At 44.0% G+C, this 18,622-nt stretch overlaps 1 protein-coding gene across 2 annotated transcripts in view; it reads left to right on the forward strand.

Moving 5' to 3' along the window:
- The window catches only part of CFH (complement factor H), a 633,102-nt gene that overhangs the window by 561,822 nt on the left and 52,658 nt on the right, over nt 1-18,622 (forward strand). For both annotated transcript variants that reach the window (XM_029617534.1, XM_029617535.1), the window contains 2 exons: nt 9,456-9,656; nt 17,773-17,961. In XM_029617534.1, the coding sequence (XP_029473394.1) occupies nt 9,456-9,656; nt 17,773-17,961 (390 nt within the window). The remainder of the gene's footprint in view (nt 1-9,455; nt 9,657-17,772; nt 17,962-18,622) is intronic.

Below are 18,622 nucleotides of genomic sequence, written 5' to 3' on the forward strand. Positions count from 1 at the left end.
GACATTTCATGGTTCTTAGTAAAACTGTCCCAATAAACAATCTGCAGACATATGAAATAGATGAATAGATAGATGGATAGATGACTTCCTATCTGTATGCACACAGTACCAACTAGAACCCACTTTCCAGTTCCTTCTTGACCCACCACACAGGACAGTTCTTAATGACAGCTATGGCTATATTTCAGGACCTCCTCTCCACATATAGAGCTAGAAAACAATCTTTCTAGAGTGCCATAGCTTTTAGTACAACCTCTTTGCAGCTTGGCATGCTGGTGCCCAGGGAAATATATCATTAGTATGGGAATTTTTCCTATAGTTTTTGTGGTGTGCCAGGAGATGTGCTGTCAGGAATAATGGAGCTGCAGTGTTTGGAAGAAAGGAAAAACACAAATATCAATCCAATATTTGCTATTTACCTACTTCATTGTTTTAATGGAGTCTCCTGAATACATTGCTGGCCCTGCACCAAGTAGCCCTCAAAGGGCATGCCAGTGCTTGCGAGTGCTGTGTGCCAATTTAGATGAGGACTCCAAGGGGCAGGGACCCACTGAGAATCTACCACATCCCTTACTGAAGGAAAAGTAGAAGGAAAAGGAGTAGGAGGAGCAGAAGGAGGAAGACCCATTGGCTGATCATGTTTCTGTGACATCACCTCCTGGGAAACTTGAGGATGGCCAGCAGAAAGCAGCTCATCAGAATAGGAGCAAGACCCTTCTTAAAAGAAAGAGATGGTGGCTAATCAAGCTGAATGGCTTTTGGTCCACTAGAACAGAGATGCATGGCCTCTAGGATATGATGAGGGATGAAGAGCAGAGTCTCTGGTAGACAATGAGAGAGGAAATATAGGGCATGAAGCATGAACTACGAGCCCTTTTCCAATTCATTGTTGCCCAAACTGCATTGAGGAGGGAAATGCTTCAAAGGATGGCCCCTGCCAGCTGCAGCCACCAGCAGCTCCATTTCAGAGAACCCTGGATATATCCCCCTCCACCATGTGCCTTGATGCCACATGACCGTACTGAGGGTCCCCCTGTGCCTCTTCTACCTGCTTGTCTTGTTCAACCACCATGCACCTGATTGCCACCTCACTAGGCTGAGGGTCCACTTGCTCCACAGCCACTTGCACATCTTGTTCAACTACCACCCACCATACCACCATCATCACCATATCCCACCACCACAATCAATGCTGCAGGACCCTCCTGAGCCATGCTGTGCTACAGTCTCCAAGTCCTGTGCCCTCTGAAGGCAGTGTAAGCAGTGGCAGGACACCACTGTGGAGGAGTTCTAGATTAGAGCAGCCTAAGGCATGTAGGCTCCCCTCAACCCACAAAAGAGGCCAGGCAAGGAAGCCATGATATTTTATTTTTCTTTCATTTTTTGTACAAATTGCAAATAAATCCACATTCATCTTCTAAAATGTCTTTATATCAGAGTGCTCCTTTCTTGTATATCCCGCCTTTGACTCATGTGATGTATCTCATGCTTGTGCCTTAGTCAGCTGTTCTTCCTCCTCCTTCTTCTGCAACTCTTCCTCTTCATCCTGATTCTATTGCATTCTTTCTGGCCAGGTTATGTAGCATATGCATGCTAGAAAGATCTCACAAACGTTATATGTGTTGTAGAGAAAGCATCTCCCTGATCTGTCCAGACAGTGTTAATGTATTTTAAGTAGACCAAAGGTTCTCACAATGACATCCCTGGTCTTCTGGCATGCCTCATTGTAGTGAGCTTCTGCTGTGGTCTGTGAGGTGACTTTCAGGTTCATGAGCCAGATTTTGAGTGAATGGCCTCTGTCACTTGTAGGGAAGAAGGCATAGAAAAGCTGGGTTAGCTAAAGATACCTTAGGGTATGGGAGTGGGACAGTTCACAGGACAGCATCCGAGTAGTCCTCCAGTGCCAATGCTTTTGGTCAATCTAAATATGGAAGGAATCAATTGGGAGAGGTTATTTGGTATGTAATAAAAATAATAGGTGCCTTCCTACCTGGATAAGTGCAAGGTGATGCATATAGGGAAAACCAACCCATGCTATAGTTACACAATATTAGGCTTCATATTAGGAGCTACCACCCAAGAAAGAGATCTAGGCGTCATAGTGGATAACACATTGATATTGTCGGTTCAGTGTGCTGCAACAGTCAAAAAAGCAAACAGAATATTGTGAATTATTAGAAAAAAAATGGTGAATAAAATGGAAAATGTCATAATGCCTCTGTATCGCTCAAAAGTGAAGACCACACCTTGAATACTGTGTACAATTCTGGTCGCCGCATCTAAAAAAAGATATAGTTACAATGGAGAAGATACAGAGAAGGGTGACCAAAATGATAAAGAGGATGGAACAGCTCCCCTATGAGGAAAGGCTGAAGAGGTTAGGGCTGTTCAGCTTGGAGAAGAGATGGCTGAGGGGGATATGATAGATTATTTAAAATCATGAGAGGTCTAGAATGGGTAAATGTGAATCGGTTATTTACTCTTTTGGATAACAGAAGGACTAGGGGCCTCCATGAAGTTAGCATGTGGCACATTTAAAACTAATCAGAGAAAGTTCTTTTTCTCTCAACGCACAATTAAACTCTGGAATTTGTTGCCAGGGGATGTGGTTAGTGCAGTTAGTGTAGCTGTGATTAAAAAAGAATTGGATAAATTCTTGGAGAAGTCCATTACCTGCTATTAATTAAGTTGACTTACAAAATAGTCACTGCTATTACTAGCAACAGTAACTTGGGATAGACTTAGTTTTTGGGAACTTGCCATGTTCTTATGGCCTTTATTGGCCACTGTTGGAGACAGGATGCTGGGCCTGATGGACCCTTGGTCTGACCCAGTATAGCATGTTCTTATATTCTTTTGTTCTTATGTTTGATTGCAAGAGAATGTAGGCATCATGGGTGCATCCTGGAAATCTGGCACGCCATCCAGGATTATGCCCTTGATGTCACAGACCACCTGCATATTGAGGGAGTGGGAGCCCTTGCGGTTGCAATAGTGGCCTTATCTCCCCCTGGGGTCCTTTTGGGGACATGAGTGCCATTGAGGGCCACCAAGACAGAAAGAAACATACAAATTTATAGAAATCAGTCAATATCTGATGTTGCTGTCTTCTGAGATGGAAGGATATATAGCATTTCATTTTCCTGAGCAAGGAAACCAGGACCTGATCTATACCCATAGAGATGGCAGTTTGGCTGATTCCAGATGTGACCACTAGAGGTCTCTGGAAGTTGCTGGTAGCAAAAATGTCCAGGGTAGTAGTGACCTTTACATGTACTGGCAAGGCATGGCCTTTTGGGTCCTGCTCTAATTGCTGGCATAGGTACAATATGGTTTACTAGTTGAACCTGAACCTGTGCATGACTTGCTACTCAGACAGATCCAGAAACTGTGTCCTAGTCCTGTAAAGTTTCTGTAAGGGTATCTCGTCCTCATCATCATCCTCTTCTCTCTTTCCCTCCTCAGCCATATTGAAATGAGTTCCCATGCCGCTGTTATACCAAAAAAAGACTCTCCAAGAGTGACTATTTTGCTACAACACACTCTCCTAGCCCTCTTTAGAGACCTTTTTATTCCTGTGTCAACCCTATCTATTCCTCTAACCACCAGTATATACCTGTATATCCCAGCAACCAAGTATCACCGCTTTATCTCAGATTCACTCATTGCAGCCCCTATGGTATTTCCCTGTAGCTCCTCAGTATAAGCCAAGCATTGCCAGGGTTCTGCAGTAGGTCCAAGTTTGTCCCTGTTACACTCCATCCCACTCCCTGACCTGCTTCTGTGTCCACTTACTCAGAGAGTGTTATTGTTTGTAAGGTTTTGGGTGGACCCTTAGACACTGTGGCAGATGACCACGCCCACAGGGGGAAGTCCCATGAGGGGCCACAGGTCAGGCTCAGCTTAGGACACACAATACATAATTGTCTTTTATTAAACAGAGTTGTGAAACCACCAGAGGTAGTAGACCAAATTTTCTGTTTTCTGTTCCAAGATTTGTTCCATGTAAACTGCCACCCGGCAGTAGTTATTACTGTTAACTGTGAACCGGAGTGATATGTATTGTATACAGGAACTCCGGTATATAAAAACCATAAATAAATAAATAAATAAATAAATAAATAAATAGTAGTGAGTAGAGATGAAGCCCGGCTGGGCTTGTAGTCCCTCAGGACACTGGAACAGTGATCCCTCAATGGCTGTGCTGTACAGGAGAGAAACTGAGATAATGAGTACAGTGGAGCATATACAGAGTTCTGGTATGGAGCCTCATAGGTTGATTACTCACACAGCTCATAGGTTGATTATCACAGAAGCTGGAATAGAGGCAGGCCCTTGAGGAGCGAGTACCTGGTTCCAGAGAACAGCTCTGAGAGAGTCAAGATGGTAACTCACTGATGGTGTAGGCAGTGGGTTCTTCCAAGCAGAAATGGAGGAAACAGTACTTAAGCAAAGTAAGGTCCCAAGAAACAAAACGGAAAATGCTCTAGTGAAGTCAGAAGGCAGAAGAAATGCAAGATAGACCTGTTGCCTTAGGTTGAAAAAACTTTATTCGCACCATAGTTTAAAAAGCCCAACTCTAGCCCAGTTTTGCACAAGCGGCTGCATCAGAGCCTGGTCAGATGAAATGCACAAAGATCATATTATAACCAACTAATATGGAGAAAAATGATGAATAGCGTCTTATAAATTGAAATGTTTCTACTGATTGACAGAACTCAGTGTATGAACCAATAAAGGTTCGTACACTAATGAGTAATATAGTGAGTGTAATATAGGACAGAAACACTGTCACCGGTGTCGCTCTGTAAACCGCTTTGGAACCATTTCATCTGACCAGACCCTGATGCAGCCGCTTGTGCAAAACTTGGCCAGAGTTGAGCTTTTTAAACTATTGGACAAATAAAGTTTTTTCAACCTAAGGCGTCAGGTCTATCTCAATTTCTTCTGCCTTAAGCAAAGTAAGGACGTTTTGCTAAGCACACAGCCCCTGCAAGACATTTTCCAATAGGAGTGTAAGGGCCCATGTACACCACACCTCTCTGATATCAAACAGTCAGGGTCTATGAAGACTCTAATGCATATAGTATGGGATACTTTGCTTACTACCTTTCACTTGGATTGGAAATGGCAGAGCAGCATGCAGGCTGCAAACCCTTAAAAAATTTCCTTTGCAAATGTAAATATCAATAGAGGAGCAGGTTTGTAGGTGGATGTGATTTCTGGGGTGGGCGCTGGGGAAAGATGTCAGAGATACAGTATGAGGTAGAGAGCTGAAATCCAAATATTTTGTTTCATTTAGTTTTCATTTGATGGAGTGGTTAGCTTTTTTTTTTTTTTGCTGAACCAAAATAAACATTTAATAAAAATCAGAAATAAATAAATGAAATAAAATGATGCCTCCCTAGGCCCCCACTCATCCTTCCCAGAAAGGTTGGTCCCAACCGCAGTTAGTGGCAGAGGCTGCACCCACCACCATCTTCTCTTTTCAGTAAATCGAAGTGTTGGACTGGAGGGTGATACTTCTTTTCACTGCTGGGCCATGCAGGATTGTCAGTATGTAAAACTGCAGATGGGTAAGGAGTCGGAGCTGATATTGCTGTTGTGGCTACAAATGCTCCACTAGCATCAACATTTCCAGCGCCATTCCTTGCTCCTTCCTGAAGCTTTGTAACTTCTCCATCATAAGGTTGAACATTAGGATGATCTCACCCAATGTGGGTGTTGTGGAACTCAAGGCCTCACTGGCATCCTTGAAGGGGTTCAGGACTTGTGCTGCTTGTGCCATGTGTTGGCCTCCACAGACATCTCCTGAAGAGTTGTCTGTGGCTCTACCAACTTCTGCATCATAAGATTGGTAGAATTCCAATTGGTGCCCATATCCTGAATAAAGTGGTTCGAAGGTTCCCCAACTGTTTACTGCTTCTCCCATAGATGCATCCTATCCCTTGCACTCTTGTTAAAATATACTACAAATTTTCTGCTCCTCTATTTCATATTCTGCAGGACATAGCTGCTGCTTTACTTGGCTCCTTTCCCCCACCTAGCCTAAAGATATCCCATAATGCCTGGTAGAATAAGCTTTAAAAAAGAAAGACATTTATGTAAATGGGCACCCCCTTCCCTGCACATCTGAATCAAGCATATCCAAACTATACTGCTGGCCTTTTCTCCTGCACTGGGAGGACATTTCAGACTTTGACTTCCTCTTTGATTATTACAAGATCATAGTTTCACAACCTGTCTCCCTCACCTCTTGTGGCTTGTCACATCACCGTGGTCGTCTTCAGCCCACCGAAGGTGGTACTCTTGTGGGCTGGTCTACGCTAGGTCATCATGGTCCTCTTTAGCCTGCAGGTGGTATAATCCATGCAGGCAGGCTTCAAATGCTCTGCTGTGTAGGGATGTGCAGACAAAAAGTTTTCGTTGATAAGTTGATAAGTTGAAGTTGAGGGTCGATTTCGTTCAATATGGACATATGGAGAATTCCATAAGTTGAGGGTCTGTCCATACGTTCACCGGTTCCCTAAATAAAAATGTAAACCCCTCACCCTCCTTAATCCCCCCCCAAGACTTACCAAAACTCCCTGGTGGTCCAGCGGGGAGTTAGGAAGCCATCCCTGCACTCGTCTGCGATTTCCTCATGGCGCCGATAGCCTGTGTCACAGGGGCTGCCGTGCCATTGGTCAGCCCCTGTCACATGGTCACCGGCGCCATTTTGTACTCCTACCACGTGACAGGTAGGTCATGTGGCAGGAGGTCGCTCTGGGACCCACGTTGGACCCAACCGGAACTTTTGGCCAGCTTGGAGGGGTCTCCTGACCTCCCCAAGCTGGCCAAAAGTTCCGGTTGGGTCCAACGGGGGTCCGGGAGCGGAGGCGCGGAGGAGCACGTGACGTCCGCGTCTCTCCGACGTGACGCCGACGTCACCTGCTCCTCGCAAAGGAATACAGGGATGGCTTCCTGACTCCCCGCTGGACCACCAGGGAGTTTTGGTAAGTCTTGGGGGGCTCAGGAGGGTGGGGGGTTTAAGTGTTTATTTAGTTTCAACGTATTCAACATAGCTATGTTGAATACGTTGGAACTCGCGATGTGTTTCTAGTCAAACCTTTTTTTTCTCTTTTAAAAATATAAGTTGCGTTTTACATATGTGTTCAAAACGAATGCACACCCCTACTGCCGTGGGTCTGCTTATGTGCAGGGGTGAGATCCCTGAAGACACATCATTGCGCCACTATTGTTGAGCTCATGTGCCCGTCGGCTATTTAATCCTCACAGACACATCATTACTATGCTGCTGTGGTATTGGGCAGCTCTGTTGGTGGGCCATGGCCTAATCCCAAAGTGGGCAGGCCATGGCCCACCAAGGCCCATCCATAGCTTCGCTACTGCTCTCAACCAGAAAGAAACAGTGGACTACAATTATTCCTGGAAAGGAATGAATCTACTTTCATTCCTGGGGAGAAGCTAATAGTAAGAAGTTGTGTCCCACTCATCTGGTGTAATCCTCATACACATCATGGGATGTTGAAGGAAGGAGTGATGAGATACCATTATATTTTTTTTTATGGGAAAAGAATATTGAGGAAAAAGAAGCCTTCTCAGGCTTCTTGGTGCCAGGCCCACAGTTCTGGAAAGCTTTCTTGGGCCTTCTCAGTGGCAGGCCTACATCTGTGGAACTCTTTTCCGGACACATTACTTTCCGTACCCTGTGTGAAGAACTTTAAAAAACTCAAGTCCTATTTTTTTACAGGCCTTTGTCTGTCAGCTTGAGGCTTTGTCTGTCAGCTTGAGGCTCATTGACCATTTGTGTTGAGATTCTATATTTGCAACCTGGTTTTTCAGTCTTTTTTAAAATGTTTTTGTTCATTATGGAGCTATATATGTTTTTTTATCTTTTTGTATTCCACTTCAAACAATCTCTGTATGAGTGCAGAATATAAACCTTTTAAAATAAATAAATAAGCAGCAGGGGAAGGCATGAAGAACTGGAACAATAACAAGAGTGGGCGAGTGCAGGATTCGGTGCATTCTGGGAAAAGAGAACAAGAAGGGCATTGGTCTCAGCCGTGGTGAAATGGTAAAAGAGGAGGAGAGGTAGCTCTGGGCTTAGCGGAGGCTGCAGGCATCTGAGAAAGAAAATTGGCTCAACAGATGTGAAGGAAGAAGTATGGCTCATGGCAGCAGTAGGGTTAGTGTTATGGAAGGGGTGGAAGGGAATGGATGTTGGCACTAACAGGCAATGGCAATGGAATGAAGGAGTTTACAGAGGCTGGGATTATGGGAGGCAGGGGGCAGTGCTTGGAAGTGTCACTACAGGATGCACGAGAGACTGGAATGAGATCACGAAAACTGCAAACTCATTTCCTTCTTTCCATTTCCCACTGCCTGTGTTGATCTGCAATTGGCAGTCAGCATCCACAATACCTCCTCATATGCTCAGTACTGTTATGGTGGCAGACTAGGGATGTGCAAACAAAAAATTTAGATTTGTTATGTTTTATTATTATGTTTTTTTGGTTAGGGTTTCTTTTTTTAAACTCACAACTCATTTTCTCTCTTTCTTTGGTCAGTAAGGCCTAGACCTCCTTTTTGAGCTGGAATCAGCTGGCTCTTCACTGCCTTGGGGGGAGGGGCAGGCTGGCATACACAAGCTGCTCTCCTTAGCCTCCACAGACAGGATGGAGGAGGGTCTGGAATGTAAAAATGTATCCTGCTCTGCACCTTCTCAAGTGAGGAAGTAAGGGAGCAGTACCACGTACTCTCCTTTCTCACTTTGTCCTCTCTCCCTCTCCTACCAGCCCCCATTCCTTTCCGTCTCCTCATTCACTCTTTCCTCTCCCCCTCCTCCCCCTCCCCATTTGCCTCACTCATACCTCACAGTCCCTATTAACCCCTCACTCATACTCCACATCTTTGATCCCCTCACTCATTATCTCTTCCCACACAATTCACAGCAACTTTAATCCCCTCACATTCTTTTGCCCCATATCCCCTCACTCACTTTCCCTCACCCCAATCTCACTAAGTCTTTTGCCCCTCCCCCACCTCTACTTTCCTTCCTTTCCGGCCAATTCCATCACGCACTCTCTCCCCTTCACATCCCATCACTCACTCTCTTGCCCCTTCCCTCTCCTCTAGTGTGGTCACCAGCAGCAGCATAATAAACATCAACCATGACAGGAAGCCAACACACCCAGTAGTGACAGAAGCAGAAGGGTCTGTAGGTGTTGATCTCATGTCTCTTCAACCTCCTCAATTGTGCCAATAAATTAAAAAAAAAAATCAAGGATATGTGGATGTCCCATCTCAGTTTAAACAACTCCAACACTACTCTGTTTCCTATGGGATTTGGTGTTTAATAGTGTGATATAAAATTTCAGTAATTATATAGTACAATTGTCTGCAGTAAGTAAAAACTAAGGTTTTCCTGAATCTTTCTGCTTCCTTTCTAGAACCATGTACAGCAAGTAAAGAAGAGATGGACACAAATAAAATAATATTGAAATGGAAAGATGACAGTAAACTGTATGTACAACATGGAGATCAGATTGAATTCCAGTGCAAACGCTATCATGTTTTCCTGCCACCTTTACAGGAGTTTAGAATAACATGTATCAGAGGTTACTTGGAATATCCAAAATGTATCGGAGAATGTAAGTATTCTCTGATCTAAAATCAATCATCTCACTTAGTTGTCTAAATGTATTACAGGGCAATTGTGAGACTGCCTATAGGGGTTACAGGCCCATTGGTAAGTTGCATGCTGATTTTCAAAGGAAGTCCCCCTCTCTCTACTAGCTTTCCTTTAAAAACCGGGGCTGCACTACACAGCAGTAACTTACCATTCTCATACTTTGTGTCTGCTTTGAAACAAATACAAATGGACATCAGCAAACCATGCACAGAGCTTTCAAAATGAAAGCCCCACATACATATTCCCACCCCTAATCTAACCCTGCCCCTTTTTTTGCTCTCCTTAAAGTACCATGCTATGAACAGTGTGGGTACTGTTACCTGCATGGGGGGAGGGGGCAATGTTTGGCTGTCCTTTTTACACAGGTAAGCAGCAGTTTAATCACATTAAAAATGTCATGGAAATTCCCCTGTTAATCTGCTGAGACTGTGTACAATGGGCAGTCTGCTCTGTTTCATGTATTATCACTGGTGACATTTCCCAGCAGCCCCATCAGTCCCTGCAACTGGATTTAAGTTTAACAGCTGCAACAAATACATCTCTATTTGTTTAAATTAATGTAGTCACCACTACAGGAATGAGAAGTGGAATACCTTAAATCCAGTAGATTACAGTATCCAAGGCAGCAAGATTTTACCAGAGAGAAATCATATAAAATGTTATCAATTTCCTTGATTGGGTGACCAAACTGTTAGATCGGGGAAGGGTTGGATGCAATATTTATTTATTTATTTATTTATTTATTTGAGGTTTTTTTATATACCGAGGTTTAGCAATAAGCCTTCACCCCGGTTTACAATAGAACAATTTGTTACATAGAACGGTCAAAAAGAACAACGAAAGGTTACATGGAACGGTATAAGGGGAAAAAAAACAGAGGTTTATGTGACCTCAAACTAAATGGCTAATAGTCGGTGACTGACTTAAACATTTGAGCAAGGTTGTCAGGAGCAGATTAGCAACTTTGCTAGCATAGCTAGCTCAAATTGGAAACTTTGCTAGCTCGAATTGGAGGCTTTGCTAGCACAAGTTGGAAACTGGGAAAGAACATATGTAATTATGTACAAGATTAAGTGTCGGGGGGGGGGGGGTGAGGAACGTATCCAGGGGATGGGGTAAGGAGGGATGGGGGAAAAGGGGGGGGGAGCAGAGGGGAGGAAAGGGAAGGAGGGAGCAAAATGGATTCAAGGTGTATTTATCTTGTATGGGTGATGCTGAAGATGGTATTAAGGGATTAGCCTACGCCATCTCTGAAAATATGCGTATTTTTAGTAGAGCTTTGACATTATCCTGCTGTAACAGGATGCAAGACTATCATACTGGATTACAGCTTTACTGTAACGTAGTCCAGGCATTTCATCAAGCAACTACAAGTTTGCAAAGCTTTAAGAGACAGTTTATGCTTTCCTCCAATCAAGTGATTGGGAGGGAGCGTATGAGGGTCCTGCTCTGCTGCAGACCCAGTGCTAATCCCTCAGGTAGGAACTGACTCAAATCTGGTCAGGGCACTTCCCTAAGAAGGAAGCAGCTTGGGCAGTCTTCATGCTCAGATGAGAAAGGGACACCAAGGAGAAATTGCTACACAATCATTAGGAGAGTGCCTAATGCTCTAAGAGAGGATCTAATGCTCACTGAGAACGGCTGAGGGTCTGCTAATCTCCAAAACCTCCTACCAAAGTTTCTAGAGAGCAACTGCTGAGATTATACTGTACAGAGAAAAGTCAGAGACCTGCAAGTTTTCTTCCCTTGAAGTCTGAATGTAGAAAAAGAGTTAAAAGCTAGGGATGTGCACAAAAATAAAAAATTGTTTCGCTTGGTTCATTTGGTTTGTTGGGACCCATATTTGTTTCATTAGTTTCAATTTGAAAAAAAAAAAGTTTATTTCTTTCATTGATTTCATTCATTTTCCATTAAAACATATGGGAGAATTATTATAGTCTGTAATAGGCTCTAGAATAGTGAGTTTTTATATCAATTCTAATGAAACTTGGAAGAATAAATCATCAAAAGGGGGAAAGAGTTGCACAATACTTTAGAAAATGGCAAAGTGGCATAAAAAAAGTGGCATAAAGTAGCCTGAGGCTCTGCAAAGGGGTACGAGGCTCACAGGATCTGCAGGAGTTCTCTAATGCAATGTAAGTGAAGCAAAAAAGCAGTAAGAAGAGGAAGAACACCTCAAGGTTTAGAAAGAGGATGGCTGCTCACAATAGTGTCATGAACAGTTAATTGCAGCACGAGAGGCAAAGTGGCACCAAAGGTGGCATCAGGACCCTAAGGCAACATGAAGGGGGAATGAAGCAGAAAATGTGGCAGAAAAAAATCCCAAGGTACAGATAAAGGGACCAAGAATCAGAGAGAGCGGTTTCAAGATAAAGAATTCAAAAGCATGTGAGAGGTGCTCATAAGCACCCCAGATTGGCAAGAAGTTCTCAAAGTGTAAAAGTTGGAGTATGCCAGGAAGGTACAGGCAGAAAGGCGTTAAGAACATCAAGGTGTAAAACTTGCATATGACAGAGTGGCACAAGGATCCAAAGATATAGGATGAGGGGCATAGCATTAAGGATGAGTTTTATGGGATATATCAGTCATACTGTTGGAGCACACAGACAATCATAGAGATGGGGACAACTCCTCCTGTCAAAGTATTGGCTGCACCTGGTTGATCAATGAGTCCAGTAGGATGCTTGTGTCACAGAGTAAACCAGGTACATCATAGGTAGGTGGATGCACAGTACGGAGGAACTGCTAGTGGGCCATGAAATCAGTTATGGTTCATGAAGTGATGCAGTGAATGTCCAAATAAGTGATAGCCGTGGCAAGAGCAAGAGATGGAAAGAAAGTGAATACCATAGATGAAGAATGGTAACTTTGTAATCGAATCTATGGCTAGGGCTTCAGTGGTAATGCTTGGAAAATGGCATGCCATACCTGTAAGTGACAGGCCTCAATGCTAATGGTTGGAACATGCTGAAAGTGATAGGCTTCAGTGTTTATGGTTGAAATATGCTATGTTCTAGCAGTAAGTGATAAGTGATAAGGCTTCAGTGGTTAGGGTTTGAAAATGGCATGCTGTAGCTGTGACAGACTTGAGTGGTATGGTTGGAACATGGCATGCCGTACCTGTAACTGACAGGTCTCATTGGTAATGGTTGGAACATGGCATGCCGTACATGTAGTGACAGGCTTCATTGGTAATGGTTAGAAATTGGCATGCTGTAGCTGTGAGTAAGAGGCCTCAGTAGTTAGGGTTTGAAAATTAAATATCAAACCTATAAGAGACAGGCCTCAGTGGTTAGGGTTGCAACATGGCATGCCATAGCTGTAAGTGACAGGCTTCATTGTTAATGGTTATTGACATGACATAGCTCTAAGTCATAAGCCTAATTGTTAATAGTTGGAATATGGCATTCTGTAGGTGTAAGTGAAGGTCTCATTGATAATCATTGGAACATGGCATGCCGTAGTTGTAAGTGGCAGGGCTCATTGGTAATGGTTGGAACATGGCATGCCGTACATGTAGGTGACAGGCCTCATTGGTACTGGTTGGAACATGGCATGCCATACATGTAGGTGACAGGCCTCATTGGTACTGGTTGGAACATGGCATGTAGTACATGTAGGTGACAGGCCTTATTGGTACTGGTTGGAACATGGCATGCCGTACATGTAGGTGACAGGCCTCATTGGTAATGGTTGGAACATGGCATGCCGTACCTGTAAGTGACAGGTCTCATTGGTACTGGTTGGAACATGGCAAGCTGTAGCTGTGAGTGAGAGGTCTCAGTAGTTATGGTTTGAAAATGACATATCATACCTGTACGAGACAGGCCTCAGTGGTTAGGGTTGTAACATGGCATGTCATAGCTATAAGTGACAAGCCTCATTGGTAATGGTTGGAACATTGAATGCCATAGCTGGAAGTGACAGGACTCAGTGCTAATGTTTGGAACATGCTGAAAGTGATAGGCTTCAGTGTTAATGGTTGAAATATGCTAATCTCTAGCAGTAAGTGTTAAGTGATAAGGCTTCAGTGGTTAGGGTTTGAAAATGGCATGCTGTAGCTGTAAGTGACAGACGAGTGGTAATGATTGGAACATGACATGTCGTTCCTGTAAGTGACAGGCCTCAATAGTAATGGTTGGAACATGGCATGCCATATAGCTGTACTTAATAGGCTTCATTGGTAATGGTTGGAACATGTCATGCTGTAACTGTGAGTGAGAGGCCTCAGTGGTTAGGGTTTGAAAATGGCATACCATACCTGTAAGAGACAGGCCTCAGTGGTTAGGGTTGCAACATGGCACATTGTAGCTGTAAGTGACAGGCCTCATTGATTATGGTTGGAATATTGCATGCTGTAGCCCATTAGCGACAGGCAGGGCTTTTTGGTAATGGTTGGAACAGGGCATTTTGGTAATGGTTGGAACAGGGCATGCCATAGCTGTAAGTGACTGACCTCAGTGTTAATGGTTGGACGATCGCATGCTGTAGCTGAAAGTGACAGGCCTGAATGGTAATGGCTGTCAGCATGACATAGCTGTAAGTGACAGGCCTTAGTGGTAATGGTTAGAACATGGTATGCCATAGCTGAAAGTGGCAGGCTTCAGTATTAATGGTTTGTACAAGGTATGCTGAAGCTGTAAGTGCTAATTGGCTAGGCCTTAGAGGCTTGGGTTTGAAAATGGCATGCCGCAGTGGTAAATGACAGGCCTCATTGGTAATGGTTTTCACCTGTCATACCCTTTTCTCTCACAATAACAACCCAGGTAGTATAGTATCCATGCATCCCCAAGATTTTGCCATGCCTTCCTGAATGTCATCCCAAATTCCTTACCCTTCAAAGGTCTCAGGCAAAACACCAGCAGAAGGAAGGAGAGTATTTCCTTCCTGTCCTGCCTGCAAAAAATTCATTATGTTGCTAGCCATCCTGCAGTAAAACTATTACCTGCATGTTGTGGCTTGAGTTGTGATCATAGGAATGGAGAGACATTCATGAGCCCCAAATGTGTTGGAGGATGGGGGACCAGACTGAGGGTATTTTATGATCAGGTGCTGGAAGACAGAAGGAGGATCACAGGGTCTGGGGGCAGGGTTATTTGATGATGAGCTGCTAGGGGTGAAGGATCAGAATTGACAGCTTCATGGTGATTGGAGTTCTTTAGAAGCTTGAGCCATCAAGGTGGGAGGGAGAATGATTGCTGGTAGAGGGGGGGATCTAGCTTGAATCTAGCTGTTGGGATGGGAGGAAGGGTCATTGCCTGCTTGGGTGAGAGGAAGGTTCTTCTTGAAATTGCACATCTGGAATGGAGGGAGTGATCTCTGGCTTAGAAGGGTGGAGGAGTTTCTTCATGAGATCAAGACACTGGGGTAAGATTGTAAAGATTATGGTTCTAAGTATATAATACTTCCCTTTCTATACTGAAGCCTCTAGGCTATCAATTTTCTTACACAATAGAGAAAACAGATAGTTATGTTTGCCTTTTGTCCACATTATGCAGATAACAAGTTTAGGATGCGCACACACACATATAAGCTTAGCTGCTAGAAACCACAGTTAGAGCAGAAAAGCTCAAAGGGAGGGACCTATGTATGAATTCTGTTATGACTGCTGGCAGCAGCAAATCGCGACCGGGGCCGACTGTCATGGCCGTCGGCCGCGACGGACCACGGCCGGGACCGGTGACTCACCCGCGATGTCCGGGGAACACGGAGACCCCCGCAGGAGCAGGGAGCTCCCTCAGACGTTCGTCTCGCGGCCTCAGACGCTGCCCGGACCAGCCGCGGAACCCAGCGGGGCTGCGATGACTCCTCCCCCTTCCTGCTTCCTTAGGGCCACGCATGCGGCTGAAGATTAGATTTAAAGGGACCACAACAGGAAATGTCGTGGCTCCCTTCTGAGGCTGCTTCCTTCTGTTTCTGGTATTTAAGGCAAGGTCTGTCTCTCAGACCTTGCCTTGGTATTAAGGCTCAGTTCCTGGTTTGTGTTCTGGATTTTGGCTTCTCGTCCCGCTTCTGCTCTTCTCCCCATTGGACTGATTCTGTGGCTCCTGACCTTGGACTGGTAGTGGTGACTTCTCTGGCTTGGACGCGGACTGGCTCTGGATCCTTCTCCTTCTTGTCCCTGGATTGGCTGCGGACCATTCTCCTGTCTGCTCCTGGACCGGCTGCCGACCTCTCTCCGGACTTCGACCCTTGGACTTGGACTGGGACTATTCTTCAAGTACACTCCCCGACTTTGTACGACCTGCTGGAGGAGCCAGCCATCTGGAAACCATGACCTGCAGGAGGCGCCTGCATCCAGACCATCTCCATTCTTCAGGGAGTCTCCTAAGTCCCAGCGGCCGTGCCCCTACGGGCTCCTCCTGAGGGGGTCACGAGCTTCCAGGGTGAAATCTTCAGATCCACCTCTTCAACAGGCCTTGCCCTCCGACGGTAGAGACCGAGAAAGGTTTACTCCCTTCTCGGCAGTGCTGACTCTACTTCGGAACAAGGGTCCACTTTCCAGATCACAACAAATTCAGTTGCTTAGGAATGTTTATGCTAAAATATCAGAATAGATTGTCACAAGAGATGTATGTAACCATCACGAGGTGATAGGAAGCTGTACCTCTACCAGACAGAACTCCAGTACAGGAAGACATCTAGACAACTAACCACAGATACACTGAACGCTTCTAAGCAGATCCAACCTCTAACCATCCAATCAGGTTTAAAGTGAAATTTAGCCAATATGGTCTGAATAATGAACATAAACAAGGCGGACCCTTGATCAAGCGCTTTGTATGATCTGGTGTCTATAAACTTGCTAACCAATTAGAGACCTCAAGCAACCAAACACTAGCCACTTATGAGTCAAATTTTCACAATGACAGGCTAAGCTCTGCCCATTATGACCATATACAAAGCTAGGACAACAGAAGCTCAAACCAGAAAGATTGCAACAAGCAAAAGGAGGGGCTGAAAGCAGAAGATATTATGGAGAGGATTCTGAGAGCATCGACACATACCCTGCTGAGAACTAAATTGGTAATAACCTCTAGAACAGCTGAACTTCAGATGTTATAAGTCCTAGATTGGGGTTAGTTCTGTTTAGAATTATCTGACCAGCTACACGAGGTGAGTAATGTGACAAGCTTTTATAACAAACTGTGTGACTCTATTGTTGTTTTCCCATCATTTCATATTCATTAGAGAAGGTCCCAGGATTGGGAAGGGTGGTCCCCTTAGGACCCTATCTCAGAAGATAGGGATGGATGTTTGACTCACCACAGCTTATTCTCCCAGTACACAAGAATAATCAGCTAACTTAGGCCTGGATTTTCCATTCTCGCAGAGAATAGTGAATCCCGGCGTAATGGGGGGGGGGGGGGGGGGAGAAGGGGGGGTGAGCCTGAGAAAGCCAGCAGCGATCGCACCACCGCGGTGTTATTGCTGCTGGCTTTCGCACCCAATAGCGCCACCGTGAAAGGTGGTGCTATTGGGCGCTCTACTGGCGACTATAACATAACTTACCTTATCGCTGCCAGCGAAGATAACGCCACATCTGCCTCCTCACCGCCCCGACTCCTCTCCTCCCCACCCTGGCTCTGCCCCGACTTCGCCCCCGGCAAGCTATCGCACGTGAAAAGTCCCTTTTCGTGTGCGATAGGTTTAGAAAATGACACCCTTAGATGGTTAAGTCTTAAAATTAACATTAGCCAGCTTATATCCTTCACCCATCCTATTCTTTTCCTGATGACTATCAAGAATCTCAGCAAAGTATAGTTGTCAAGAAACTATTTTACCTTTCAGTAGCAATATTTTCAAAGCCTTTGATCTAACTTCCTAACTCCGGGGTTAAATACCTAGATCACTAACTGTCTTAAACAGAACATAGGAAGTTATGGCAAGATTAGCGTCATGAAATGATGCTCTATGTAAGGCTGGGAAAAGCACAGTATCTACTGATTATAATGGATGTGTCATCAAAATATCATATTGAACTCAATGGTTGACTTGAGAAATCATTATATACTCAGTAACTTTACATATTATCAAATCCACATTCAACAGCTGTGCATACTTACATTTTACAGATTCATGCGTATTATCACTCGTTGAACTTGTAAAAAACAACCTGGAACTGGGAAAAGAAAATACAGAAGTTCAACATGATAAATATATTCAATTTCAATGTAAATCAGGATTCAATCCAGATTCAAACGTGAACCTGAGAATAAAGTGTTATAACCGTCAATTTAGATACCCGAGGTGTACCAGCAACAGTAAGTAGTATCTTCTTACAGTTACATCTATTTTGGATGTGAATTTATAGATTTTAGTATTGCTCTACTTTCTAAATCAGAGTTCAATGTGCCTACCAAAAAGAACATTCAATCTCAATTGTACCATTTCTTGATTTCCTAGTGAGTTAAATGCATTATGTCCTTTTTTAGGATTACTTATATTAATAGTTGTATCCTAAAACAATGCTATTGAAAATAGAATTAAGGGCTTTTGTACAAAAAAACAACATATACATTAAGAAATAGACATAAACTGTAGCAATAATCACTGAGAAAAGTGATAGATTGAAAAAAATTAATTTTGAAAAGGCAAAAAGCTTAGAGAAACTATTAACAATGTGTTATAACCATAGTTCCCAGGATCCCTCAATTCCATGGCTATGGGAGAAATTGCATAATTAGGTTGTTGCTGCATAACTGACAGCTCATCCGTATAATCAACAAATTTTAAACTCCCCCACTGTGTAATAGAATTATATGAAGAAATCTGATAATGCTTGAAGGACTACTTCAATGATTGTCCAGCCATCTTTTCTCAGTGTGCAAGACTTTGATACATGCTGATTGGCTCTCTTTAACAGCCAATCAGCATAGACAGTCACTGGTCACAGACTAGTTTAAATAGAGAAACAACTCTCTG

This window comes from Rhinatrema bivittatum, chromosome 10 (assembly GCF_901001135.1).
Source record: "Rhinatrema bivittatum chromosome 10, aRhiBiv1.1, whole genome shotgun sequence".
NCBI classification, from domain to species: Eukaryota; Metazoa; Chordata; class Amphibia; order Gymnophiona; family Rhinatrematidae; genus Rhinatrema; species Rhinatrema bivittatum.